The sequence below is a fragment of the Microcaecilia unicolor genome, chromosome 1 (genome assembly GCF_901765095.1).
Source record: "Microcaecilia unicolor chromosome 1, aMicUni1.1, whole genome shotgun sequence".
Lineage (NCBI taxonomy): Eukaryota > Metazoa > Chordata > Amphibia > Gymnophiona > Siphonopidae > Microcaecilia > Microcaecilia unicolor.
This window is the reverse complement of record NC_044031.1, coordinates 668,811,671-668,825,922: the sequence shown is the minus strand read 5'-3', so window position 1 is coordinate 668,825,922 and position 14,252 is coordinate 668,811,671. Positions and strand designations below refer to the sequence as shown.

General features: G+C 42.9%; 1 protein-coding gene across 1 annotated transcript in view; it reads right to left on the bottom strand.

The window, feature by feature from the left end:
• The window catches only part of LOC115457648 (stimulated by retinoic acid gene 6 protein-like), a 102,638-nt gene that overhangs the window by 68,707 nt on the left and 19,679 nt on the right, over positions 1-14,252 (bottom strand). The window contains exon 4 of the mRNA XM_030187175.1: positions 4,787-4,926. Coding sequence (XP_030043035.1) covers positions 4,787-4,926 — 140 coding nt within the window. The remainder of the gene's footprint in view (positions 1-4,786; positions 4,927-14,252) is intronic.

The following is a 14,252-nucleotide window of genomic DNA, read 5'->3' as shown; positions in this document are numbered from 1 at the left end:
AATTCAAGACAGATGGTGGCAGATATATGATTTGAGCTCTAGCAGGTTCACCTCATTTATGCCTTGTTTGCTGGGATGGGTTTCAGGCCTAGAGAGGAGATACTGCTGGGATTTTGATCTATTAATGCTTTTTCACTGGTGCACCCTGAAAAATCTTCCCCTATATAAGAATCAGGTCCTACATTTGAAAGAAATTGCACATGCTTCCATTTTGAAAATTATGTTAAGGAATTCATGTAAGCACAAGGAATTACTATTGTATTGGCAAAGTTTTGTGCAAACAGTGATAAAAACCAATTCTCTTTTCAGTGCTGTGATATTGAGTAAGTCTCTACTTTGCAAAATCCGTGTGCTATGTAAATAGCCAAATATTTGCAGATTATGAGTTTGTAACAATTTTTCTCTTGCTTTGGAAAAGATGTTTACAGTAGGCTGAGTTGGTGGATTGTTGGTTCTCTGCTGTGGAGATTTACTCCTGCACATAACTTTGCCCTGTACAGGCCTTAGATCTATAAGGAAACCAAGTAACCCCCCCCCCCCCCCCCCCGTATTGCCTCATTAGGTGGAGGCACATGTTTATTTATTTTATTTATATATTAAGATTTATTTACTGCCTTTTTGAAGGAAATCACTCAAGGTGGTGTACAATAAGAATAAATCAAACATGAGCAATAGGCAATTACAGCAACTAAATATTCAAATAACAATACAAAGTATAGCATAGTATACTACTTACAATGTCAACACAATACATAATAGAACGCCTCTGGAGGAAATCTCACACCCTTACTGACTTCATTCACTTCAAATTCATGCTATCCTCCTTCCAATCCTCCCTATTCCTCGCTAAGCAGGACTATTACATCCAATTGACTAATTCCCTCAGCTCTAACCCTCGTCGTCTCTTCGCCACCCTCAACTCCCTCCTCAAAGTGCCCTCTGCTCCCACCCCCCCCCCTTCACTCTCTTCTCAATCTCTGGCCCACTACTTCCGTGACAAGGTCCAGAAGATCAACCTCGAATTCACCACTAATCCTTCTCCTCCTCTTCAGCCTATAACCCACTCTCTCATCCAACCTACCCAGGCCTCCTTCTCCTCCTCTTTTCCTGCTATCACCAAAGAGGAAACCGCCCATCTCCTCTCCTCCTCGAAAGCCACCACCTGTTCCTCTGACCCCATCCCCACTAACCTACTTAACACCTTCACTCCTACCATCACCCCCACCATCTGTCATATCCTCAACCTCTCTCTCTCCACTGCAACTGTCCCGGACACCTTCAAGCATGCTGTGGTCACTCCACTCCTCAAAAAACCATCACTTGACCCTACCTGGCCCTCCAACTACTTCCCCATTTCCCTCCTACCCTTCCTCTCCAAGATACTTGAACGCGCTATTCACAGCCGCTGCATTGATTTTCTCTCCTCTCATGCCATCCTCGATCCGCTTCAATCCGGCTTTCGCCCCCTACACTCGACAGAAACGGCACTATCTAAAGTCTGCAATGACCTATTCCTCGCCAAATCCAAAGGTCACTACTCCATCCTCATCCTCCTCGACCTCTCCGCCGCTTTTGACACTGTCAATCACAACCTACTTCTTGACACACTGTCCTCCCTTGGGTTCCAGGGCTCTGTCCTCTCCTGGTTCTCCTCTTATCTCTCCCATCGTACCTTCAGAGTACACTCTCATGGTTCGTCCTCCTCCCCTATCCCGCTCTCTGTTGGAGTTCCTCAGGAATCTGTCCTTGGGCCCCTTCTTTTTTCAATGTACACCTCTTCCTTAGGCTCCCTGATCTCTTCTCATGGTTTCCACTATCATCTTTATGCTGACGACACCCAGCTTTATCTCTCCACACCAGAAATCACTGCGGATACCCAGGCCAAAGTCTCGGCCTGCTTATCCGACATTGCTGCCTGGATGTCCAACCGCCACCTGAAACTGAATATGTCTAAGACTGAACTTATTGTTTTCCCACCCAAACCCACTTCTCCTTTCCCTCCACTCTCTATCTCAGTTGATAACACCCTCATCGTCCCCGTCTCATCTGCCCGCAACCTCAGTGTCATCTTCGACTCCTCCCTCTCCTTCTCTGCGCATATCCAGCAGATAGCCAAGACCTGTCGCTTCTTCCTCTATAACATTAGCAAAATTCGCCCCTTCCTCTCCGAGCACACCACCCGAACTCTCATCCACTCTCTCATTACCTCTCGCCTTGACTACTGCAACCTACTCCTCACCGGCCTCCCACTTAGCCATCTATCCCCCCTTCAGTCCATCCAGAACTCTGCCGGATGTCTTATCTTCCACCTTAACCGATATACTCATATCACCCCACTCCTCAAGTCACTCCACTGGCTCCCAATCAGATACCGCATACAGTTCAAGCTTCTCTTACTCACCTACAAATGCACTCGATCTGCGGCCCCTCCTTACCTCTCTACCCTCATCTCCCCTTACGTCCCTACCCGTAACCTCCGCTCTCAAGACAAATCCCTCCTTTCAGTACCCTTCTCCACCACCTCCAACTCCAGGCTCCGCCCTTTCTGTCTCGCCTCACCCCATGCCTGGAACAAACTCCCTGAGCCCATACGCCGTGCCCCCTCCCTACCCATCTTCAAATCAATGCTCAAAGCCCACCTCTTCAATGTCGCCTTCGGCACCTAATCACTACACCTCTTCTCAGGAAATCCAGACTGCCCCAACTTGACATTTCGTCCTTTAGATTGTAAGCTCTTTTGAGCAGGGACCGTCCTTAACTGTTAATTTGTACAGCGCTGCGTAACCCTAGTAGCGCTCTAGAAACGTTAAGTAGTAGTAGTAATTGACAGTGAAGAGTATAAGCAAAGATGGAACATATAGATAGGTAAGAGAATAAGAAGAGTTAGAAAGTAAGGTGACTAATTTAAGAAAACGTGCACATGAGGTTAGAAAGATGGTTAAATTTTATATCAGCTAGGTAGGAGTTGATAAGCATGTCCTGCTGCAGTATGTGCAGCCCAAGTAGAGATAGTCTTGTGTTAAGCGGAGCCTTTCAGGCAGTGCATTCCAGAGTGTGGGGGCTACTCTGGAGAAGACTCGCTTGCGGGTATCATATCATGTAATGTGACAACAAGTAAGAGTAGGTATGGAGTGCGTTACAGCTATGCCAGGTAGTTGAAGATTAATGAAAAAGGAAAGCTCAGAATGTTGTGGGGCTCTGAGTTTGGGTCCAATGATTCCAGGAGAAGACCTCTAAATTCTTCAAGGAGTAAGGACAATTGTGGAGGGATACCATGGGGAATCTCAAAGCTATTCAAAAAGAGAAGAAGCGTAGCAGGCTCCTTAATCTGCCAGGGGTTGTTTTTCTAGCAGTTTGTAGAAGTGGAAGGGACACAAGGGATCAAGATGGATCTCTGGAAACTATGAAGAAATGTTTACCAAGGTTAAACTACAACAAGACATAGTACTGTTGATGTTTGAAACAAGTGAAAAAAAAAAAAAGAAGTGCTTTGCAAATTTTCAGGTGAGAAGAGAAATTACACAGCTTGGATTTGAAGAGATTACAATACAAGGGGAGTCTAAGGAGAGAGATCCCTGGAATAACCTGAAGGGGTATCTGAAGTCAAGGGAGGCATCTGATTTATTCAAGTAACTTTGCCATTAAAGACTGACCGAATCTAGCTTTATTTTGGTTACAGTGCCGAAACTGGTCCAAAATCCTTTTTCTGCCTGGTTTCGGTTTCGGCCAAAACTGATCATGTGTTTTCAGTGGAAGCTGAATTTGTGCTTTATCCTGTTTATTTCCCTCCCTCCCCCTCCAAACAAGTTACCTTTCCCCTGCCCACCTACAGGGGCCCCCCCTTGGGTCTATTTTACAATCCCTGACGTTCTAGGGGTATAGCCAGCGCAGGAGTTATCCCCAGTCACTCCTGTCCATGCTGGCTCTGCTCTCAAAATGGCTGCCATGACCTCTAGTGGCAATTGGCAGCCATTTTGAGAGTAGAGCTGACATGGGTAAGAGTGACTGGGGATCACCCCTGCCCTGACTACACCACTAGACCACAAGGGATTGTAAGGTAGTCTGGGGGGGTGGGGGGTGGAGAGAGAGAGAGCTACTCTTTGCATTCTTTTTATTTGTGTAATGTGATTGTAAGTAATGCAGTTATGATCTTTCATGGTAGTTTATACAGTAAATACAGTGCTCCAAATAAATGCTTTTGATACAAAAGTTTAGCAGGAATTTAAGTCTGTAGATTTGGGATGGAAAGCTCCTTAGGAATTAAAGTCTCTATATAGATATGACATCAGCAGTCACTCCAAATGTCAAAGTCAGCCATTGTAAAAGCACTGTAGCTTTTAGATTCAGTTTTCATTAGCTGAGGTCCATGTGTGCGGAGGCTATTTTGATTGGAGGTAAAATATGGTCTTTCATTATTTAAATTATTATATATATTCTGGCTTGGATACTAATTGGGTGATTCTAAAGAATTTCCAGGCTCTGTTGGGAGCTCTTGAGGAGCATCACACAGGTGCATTTGCAGCTGTGATTCTCCTGCTAACATTTATGTGGTCACAGTTATACCAGCCGTAGACCTGGTGTAACTGCAGTCAAATAAATGCAGAAGGGACATGCATAACTTACAGTCTTCTGTGTAACTGGAACCTGCCCATGCTCTGCCTATTTATTTATTTACAGGCAGAGGAGGAACAACAGAAAAAAATTAAACATAAAAAAAAGATTAGATCCTTTGGCATTGTAACCTTTAAACCTCTTTTAAGGAATGGAGAATAGTTTGGTATCATACCTTTGCCCCAGGCTGGAATATCAAAGTTAAAGTAGTTGGAATACTCATCGAAGAAAAGCAGAAACATTGTACTAGCTGTTGCCCCCCAGGCCGCTCCGTAAGACCAGCGATTGGAGTAGCTGCTCAGAAAGTTGACTGGCCTGCAACAATAAAATTTAAAGTGTAACAGTTTGAGTAGCATAGCTGATCTAATTTCAGCAGCATACATAGAAGGTCACATACATTACACATGTGACACATGCACTGGCCTTGCTCTCACACTCACATGACAAAGGGCTCGCCTCTCATGCATTTTCAGCCGTCATTGCAGTGCTGCAGTAGTAAAGTGACTGGGGCACCGAAGAGAGAATGAGATCTCTTGCTACTCATCAGTGGCGATCAGGCAGTAGGGTCCCTCCCCTCTCTTCCCCAGCACCTCTTCCAAGCAAACTCTGCCCCCCCTCCCAAAGAACCACACATGTCTGAAACCTCATCAGCTACAAGGGTAGCAATGTCAGCAGGAAGCAGGGGACCTTTCAGCTTAAGCCAGTGGTTCTCAAACCTGACCTGGGGGACCTCCAGCAAGTCAGATTTTTAGGATATCCCTAATGAATATGCATAATACACAATATAGGGCTGTTCTCTCATATATTAGTCAATATCATTCCACACATTAATACTATGACTAATTTTCAAACATGTTCAAACATTTTTTAGTACAAATATCTAACACTTTATTCCAATATTTAAAATCTCACATAAGTATTAACCATATGATCCTATCCTGAATTATATACCTCGATAAAAATTCCCCCAGTCAATAATTGAAGCAGTTGCTCTCATATGCACTCTCATATGCACTGTCCAAATCAAACAGAAAGTCCTTCCTCAAGAGCATTAGTTACCAATGAAGTCTTTTCTTTTTACCTAAGGCTGGAAGTTAATAGCAGTTAACTATGCGATTAACGCATTAATCACCAATCATGATTTAAAAAAAAACTAACAGCGATTAAAGAATTGAATCTGCTGCAGCATCTCCTGTCTCCTCCAAACATCTCTTCTGCACTTTTCCATTCCCAACCCTTGTCCTCAGCATGATCCAGCATCTTTCCCTCAAACCAGGATTCAACTCTCCTTGAATAAATCTTTGTTAGAACTTCTAGAAGGAATTCCTTCTGCTCCAACTTAAGACATCTTCACACAAATCACTTTGATTTGGACAGTGCATATGAGAACAACTGCTTCAATTATTGACTTTGTGGTAATTTTTATCAGGGTATGTAATCCAAGGTAGGATGGTAAGGTAGGGTGGTATGGTTAATACCTATGTGAGATTTTATATTGGACTAAAGTGTTAGATATCAGTATTAAAAAATGTTTGTACATGTTTGAAAATTACTCATAGTATTAATGTAATAAATACGTATGAGAGATTTGCATGCTTGTCTTCTCCATTATATACAAATATCTCTCATGCATATTCATTAGGGATATCCTGAAAACTCAACTGTCTGGTGGTTGCCCAGGACAAGTTTGAGAACCACTGGCCTAGATCATGCTGGAGACCTGCCCTGTTCCTACCCACTCCAGAACAGGTAGTCTGCATCAGAGTGGGTGGAGACACTATAGGCTTCCAGCCTGACCTAGGTTGAAAGATCCTGCACTATCTTTTTGACAACTACTCCTGGCATGATTTCTGGCAAGATAGGGGAACTGCAGGGAAGAAAAAATGGGACAAGGTAGACTGCAGCAGCAATGGGAGGGGTGAAGGAAGGAGAAAGAAAGAAAGAAAGAAAGAAAGAAAGAAGGGAGAAGGAAGATGATAGGCCACTGAGATGACAGATCACTGTGTTGGAGAAGAAGGGGCTGGGATACATTGAGGTAGATTCAGGACTGCAGGGGGAGGAAGAAGTGGGAGAAGGGAGATCGTGGGCTATGGGAATAGAGGGAATGGAGAGGAAATTATGCTTACTAGGAGAGGGAAGACAAAAAAAGAGATGCTAGACTTGGGGATAGGTGCTAGACTTTGGGGGAGGGGGAACAGAAAAAGAAATGTCAGGAGAAAGGAGAAGAGAGAAAATAGCATTGCAAGGGGGGAGTGAACATAGAGAGGGGAAATACTTGCACATGAGTATAACAGGCAAATCTTTCCACATTTATACACCAAATGCATCGCATGAAAAACCTCTTTCATTGGCATTCAATCTCACTCATTGGAGGGTACATTGCAGTCTTTGGATTGGACCACCCTTGACATCTCTGTTACAGCTATGTATAAGCAAATAATATGAGTGTTACTATGTATGTGAATTTGTTATAAATTAGTTATGTATTAGGGATGTGCCCAGGGCAAAAAGCTTCGCTTTGTTTTCAGTTCACAAAGCCTTTTTTTTCCCTCTGATTTTCAGCCTTTTTTTCAGTTCATTTTATACATTCGTTTTAAGCAACAATCGTTCAATGCTTACCATAACATATTGTGCATTAATTCACAGGTTAATGTGCACTGAATCAATTCTACACTTGCTAAAAGTTTTAAGGTACACTAATGATTAATATGCTGTGATAAATTCACATACAGGATAGTTGGGTTAAGGCAGTTTCAGTCTGAACTACAAGTCCCAGAAGGCATTGCAGGCAAGGAGCCAGGGGGTGAGATGAGAAACCCGGACTGGACTCCTAGCTGCAATGGGGGAGGACATGGGTGTAGGCTAACAGGAGGTGTAGATTGGCTGCCACTAGGGGGAAAGAAAGCTAGGAAACCCTGTGTGCAGGAGCTCCTCATTAGGCTAATGCTCAACTCAGCTGGTATGGGTGTGTAGAGAAGCTAATGAGTGGAGAATGATTGGTTATGAAGGCAGAAGCCAGGGATTGATTAGGCAGGTGGGAAGGAGACCCAGGAGAGCAGCAGTGGAGAGAAACAGGAGAGAGAAGCAGTTGCAGGCTGAAAACCCTTGGGCAGGGAGGTCCCTAAAGTATTTGCAGGCTGAAATTCCTTGGGTGAGAGGAAGTCCCAAAGGTATTGAATTCACTGTGAAGCTGATGCAGGGGAAAACCCTTGGGTAGAAGAAGTCCCTAAAATATTGAACTCTCCTGAAGGTAGAAAATGCTGCTTGGTGACTGAACTGTGATGATGAATGGAAAGAACTGTTTGTCTTGGGAATTGAATTACTGTTTATTGTGCACTGGATAAAGAGCCCAGACTGGAGCCTATAAGCCTGTATTGAATCCTGGTATGTGCTATGCTGCTGTGGGAACTGTGTACTAGAAACCTGCATGGAATAAAGTCCTTGAGTTTGAAGTTACTGATGGATATCTGTTTCTTCATTGTACCGGGAGCCTGTGGTTAGAGGAGATTGTTCTATCCCTGGCTGCACAAGAGAGGTACCTGGTTATAATGCGTACTGGTGAATGCATATCTGCATTTTGTGTTATGTTTGTTATTCATTATGTATGTGAATTTGTGCCACCCCAAGAATTATTAATAGAGCAGGTAAATACATTTTTTGAAATTATATAGATGGATAGATATAGATATAAAACACCATTGTGTATAAGAAAATATACTATAGCAATAGTATTGTTTATTAGTAACTACTATGGTACTTATTTTAGAAGCTCTATTTGTGATTTGGACATTTGAAAATCAGCATTTAAACATCCATATTGCATGGATGTCCAAACACCAACTTTATAAATCCAGTATATGGACGTCTAACACTGCAGTATATCCATATGGCAAGGGGGAGTGGTCTGGGCATGTTTGGGTGGAGGGAGAGGGCAAAATATGGCTGTCCAGCTCTGATTACAGAAGGGGAAGGGTTGCCCATGTTCAGAAAGATGGATGTCTGCATTTAGACCTAGTACTTGATACATCCAGGTTACAGAAGGGTGCTCTGATTGAGCAGTTCTCCACTGAATGGTAGGTAGTTTTCTGTCCCTGGACTGCTCACAATTTGTATGCTCATTGTAAAAGAGCGCACCTAATTTTATCCGTGGGAGAAAGGACCATCAATTTTACAAACTGAAACTTCCTTTATGAACAGGGCAAAATGTATTAATGTCTAAGTCAGTGGCATCAGTGGTATACATACCTCCTGTCAGATCCAACCTCCACCTTAAAATCCTCTCTGCTGCAGTTTTCACCTGGGCAGCGGCATTGGCACTTATAGGCTGCCTGCCATCTGCACCAGGACTTCCTCTCTGAACTGTCTTGCCCCTTCTGACACAACTTCCTAGTTTGTGAAGGGCAGGATGGTTCAGGGATGAAGTCTTGGTGCAGGCCACAGTCAGCCTATGAGTGCTGCAGTTATGCCCAGGTGCAGACTGCAGCAGAGGATTTTAAGGTGGGGGCGACAGTGAGGGGGTGGCAAAGGGTAGCGGATGGAGATGCATCCACCATAAAAAAAAAATCCTAGCTGCACCACTGGTACATGTGGCAGCAGAGGAATATCCATTTTGAGGAAAATCCATTTTATAAAATTGCCACTACAGCTTTTTCACAAATCTTCCTCAGGAGGAACCACCATCAAATTTGTTCTACACCTCCAGTGGCTGCATGCCGGACTGAAACTCCCTTAGGGCTGAGCCACAGATGCCCTAAGAGAGTTTCAATCCGGCATGCAGCCACTGGAGGTGTAGAACAAATTTGATGGTGGTTTCTCCTGAGGAAGATTTGTGAAATGCGGTCCTGCATTGAGGAGCCGGCATAACAACATGAAACAGATATGGTGGACTGTTGAGTTAGTCACCGAGCACACAGCACCTGTATTGTGATGCATACTAATGACTGGAGGTGGCGTATTTGAACAGCCAACGGAGGTTTAACGGACATACAGAGTTTGTCCATGAAGAACAGTCATCCAGCGTTTATGTGGAAACATTTTCACTGCGTCCATGCGGAAGGCGTGGCGTTTGTAGGAAAAGGACCATTTAGCTGGCAGGACTGAGTTTTGATTATTTGAGTATGATATAATGTATAAGCATGGCAAAACATATGCACAATACGAAACTGTATAAGTATGCAGTTTAAAATGTAAAATCAACTGTTTTGTATTTAAATTAAATACAGGTGTGCAAGGTGAGCGGAGGAGTGAATGTGTGAGGTTTTAATAGTAGGCAGCAGTGCTAGTGAGGTTAGCGGGCATTGCAATATAACAAAATGTTTTTGTGATAAAGAAAAAATACTGGAGTCTTTGTGTAGTTGGCATAATAGGACTTGCATTACTGATTTCATTGGGCTGGATCAGACACTACAAATCCCACAGTGCTTTGGGATATACCTTCAGAACTAGAACTGGCCAAAAAGTCTGAAACTGGGTAACTTGGCATCTCTGCCAAAGGCTAGAGCTTGTTAGCCAATCAAAGGGCTAGAATCTAATGGTAGTTCTGCCCCCTTTTTTCCCCTCACTATGCTTTATTATTCTGACACTTCCCCTTTTTTATTATTTTATTATTTTTAGAGTGTAAACTGCCTAGATGGCAACGTGGTGGAAGGGATAAAAAGTGTGTAATAAGCTTGGAAACTCAGTCATTGGACAGAGTAACAGCTTAGCTAATTAACAAATCGCTGGTAAACAGAAGAGTAATAAATACTGAAAGAATAACTGTCCAATCATCAAGAACTACAATATTTTCATAAAAATACAGTAATATTAGGAACAAGCATCGAGAGTGCTGGAGAAGCAGGGCCGCTGATAGGGGGCAGGGGGGGGGGGGGGACAAAATTCCCTGGGCCCCCTGCATTGAAATCATCACAGAACCTCACCTGTCACCTTTGTGACTGAAAGCGCAGCAGCGGCAGATTGGATTTGCCTCCTTTCAGGCCTTCCCTCCCTGTGTTCCACCCTAGTCTGATGTAACTTCCGCGAGGGCAGGACACAGGGAGGGAAGGTCCGAAGGGAGGCAAATCCGATCTGCTGCTGCTCTTTCAGTCACGGATGTGGCAGGTGAGGAGCTGGGATGATTTCAATGCAGAGGGCCCGGCCCGGTGGCGGACAGAGGGGGCGGGTGGTGACTGCAGCACGGCGGCCCGGGGGGGGGGGGGGGGGGTGACGACGACCTCGGGGGCAGTCTTGCCCTGGGCCCGGCCCAGTCTCTCAGCAGTCCTGTGGAGAAGTGTAGGAAAATCCCTTGGGGGACAGATTACCTAGATAGCAGGTGATTGTATAGGCTTTTATTTCTAATTGGGGGGGGGGGGGGGCCTGCAAAGCTATTGCTGAATAGTGCTGTTGACTTAGCTATCTCCTTTTACCACCATGTTGCCTTTTCACTCTCTCCTTTCCCCCTGCTATTTTATTTCCCTTCTCCTTCTGTTTTTAATATGTAAACCGTGGTGATGCTTATGTCAAGGTCAATGGTGGTATATCAAGTGTGATAACTAAAATTAATTATATATATCTTTTATTGTCATCCACTGAGAATCGTAGATATTGCAGGCTGTACATGTTTTAAATAAGTAAATAAAGCTGGTGGTCCTGAAGGATCTGAAGTAGAGATTGAGAAGGACCTGCCAAAAAAATGAGTAGACCATTGCACCAATGTCACTTTGCACAAATGGAGGTAGCTCAGTGATTATATGAGGGCTGGACTGACAGTGATCTGGTCCCTCATGCAATAAGGGTCATGGGCCCCTAACTACCTATCAAAAGTGATGATGAGGCTCATTTTCAAAGCACTTAGACTTACACAGTTCCATAGGTTACTATGGGGCTCAATTTCAAAAGAGAAAAGTGTCCAAAAAGTGTCATAAAGCACCATTTGGATGGATTTCTTGTCTAAACGTCCAAATCAGTATTTTTGAAACGTGTTTTGCAGATGTTAATCTTTGCATTTCATCTGCAGTGCATCCAAATCACAAGGGGGTGTGTCAGGATCTTTCAAAAGGGAGATTAGGGTTGGCTTAGGCTGTGCCTAACACTTGGATGTTTTACAGCCATAATGGAACAAAACGAAAATGCCTAGGGTAAAATCTTCAAAGTTTTGGTCTAGATCTGTTTTCAGAAAGAATAAGGCACAAAAAGGTGCCCCAAATTACTAGATGACCACGGGAAGGAATCAGGAATAACCTTCCCCTTACTCCAGTGATCAGTGACCCTTTCCCACCCCCCACCCCAAAATGTGAATAAAAATAGTACATACCATCCTCTATGATAGCCTCAGATGTTATAGCCAGGTCCATTAGAGCAGCATGCAGGTCCCTGAAGTAGTGTAGTGGTCAGTGCAGTGCACTGTAGACAGATGGTCCCAGGCTCGTACCTCTCCTACCAGTTACACTTGTGGTGAAAAATGTGAGCCCTCCAAAACTCACCAGAAACCCACTGTACCCATAAGGGTGTCCCACTCACCCATAAGGGCTATTGCAGTGGTGTACAATTGTGTACAGTAGGTTTTGGGTGGGTTTTGGAGGGCTCAGCAGACAAGGTAAGAGAGCAATGGTGAGATGTGTACCTGGGAGCTTTTATATGAAGTCCACAGCAGTGTCCCCTAGGGTGCCCTGTTGCTCTCCTGGGATGTCTGAGAGACCAGTCTGCTAAAAATGCTGGCCCCTCCTACATTCCAATGGCTTGATTCTCTACATTTTGAACTTGTTTTTGTTGTTTTTTTTTTTTTTAAATGACCTTAAAAGATAAACACACAGAGCACAAAACCTTGTTACAAATGGTATTTTCGAAAAAAAAAGACATTTTGCTTTTTTGAAAATGGCTAATTTGCTCTTCAGATTTGGGACATTTTGCACAAAATGTCCAAAGTCCGACTTAGACGTGATATCAAAAATTTCCCTCCAGGTAACTTTATAAGTCTAAGTACTTTGAAAATATGGCTTTGAATTATATGGAAGCTAGGGGAGAGTGGGTCACCTACTGCTGTGGGCCCTCAGGTACTTCCCTATTGTTCCAATGGGGGAGGAGGAGTAGCCTAATGGTTAGTGCAGTAGGCTTTGATCCTGGCAACCTGGGCTTGATTCCCTCTGCAGTTCATTGTGATCTTAGATCGTGAGCCCCCAGGGACAGAGAAAGTACCTGTTCATAATGTGTGCAGTGCTGCGTTCATCTAGTAGCACTTTACAAATTACTAGCAGTAGTAGTATGATCAGTCCACCCCTGGATTATATCAAAGTGTAAGTTAAAATAGTGGCTGTAAATATAGGGCTGGATTTAATGACTCAAAATGTTATGAGATGATCTCCAGTTATTTTTATTATATTTTTAGACATTTTTATGGAATTTTGCTTTGGTTAGTATTTTTAGGATTGTTTCTTTGTGAACAAGGAAAATCAACAAAGTAGAGCATCCTTTCAGTGTTATATTTCAGCATAGCAGCCTGTGTACTAAAGTGTGTTAACAGTTTTGAAAGTACTAATGTGGGTAAAAAGTGCTATTAGCACACAGAAAGCTAGTTGATGCACAGTAATAATGCTTTTAATGTATGCCAACCAGTCTGTGAGAGCAGATACGCAAAAAACTATGCTAATAGAAATGTCCTAGTGGTGGAGTGATGTAATTACAATTGAAATTTAGATGAAATTTGTCATGGGCACTGGCCTGCCACTTGAACTCGCACAACTCAGGGAATTCACAAAAATAATAACAGTTCTAATTTTATTATTTTTGTGAATTCCCTGACTGGTGTGAGCTCAAGTGGAGACTCAGTGTCCTTTGACAAATTTCATCTAAAATTCCATAAATTGTAATTACATCACTCCACCACTAGGGCATTTTTAACCTAAAAAGAAGACGATGCAAAACTATGCAAAACAGCTTGTTAGTTGCTAGTGCAATGAAAAGGTGCACTCATAAAAATGCTTCTTAACTATTTCTTGGTGGGTGCTCTTAAGTTTTTGTGATACTGTCCGTATAGGTATCATTTGCATGGCATTAACACTGACCTTGAGTATGTGCATTACTGGCTGATGCTCGTGCACTTTAGTACATTAAGCATCACATTCTCTGTCTCACCATTTATAAAAGGGTTGACTTTGGATTTGACACTAGTTAGTTATGAGCCATTAGCATCAGCTTTTAATTACAATGTAGTAATAAGAAATATCAAATGAAGAAAAATGATTGCTGGCAAAAAGTTTCCACTCAAAATCAATAGATAGTGATCAATTGCAGCTTACTAATCTAGTCAGGGAATCTGTATGAGCAGTTCTTAATTATTCATCATATCTTACTGATCTTATCCATTAACGGAAAGAAAAAGAGCCTCAGTTGTTGCTGAAACCAAAACAGCATTCATAGGAACTGCATGGTTAGGCGTTCTCAGCTCAGCTGCATTTAATCATTGGCTCCAAAAACCCTCCTTATCAGATATATAGACTTTTTTCTCTTTTTATTTATGATTTTTATTATTTATCAAAGTTTTTCATCCAAAATTTAAAACTCCTTATTTTTTTGATTTCCTGAACAAATCTAGTGGATCTAGTCAAACATTCACATATTTCTCAATCATTTACAATTTTTCACTCGTTGAACATCAGAGAGAATAA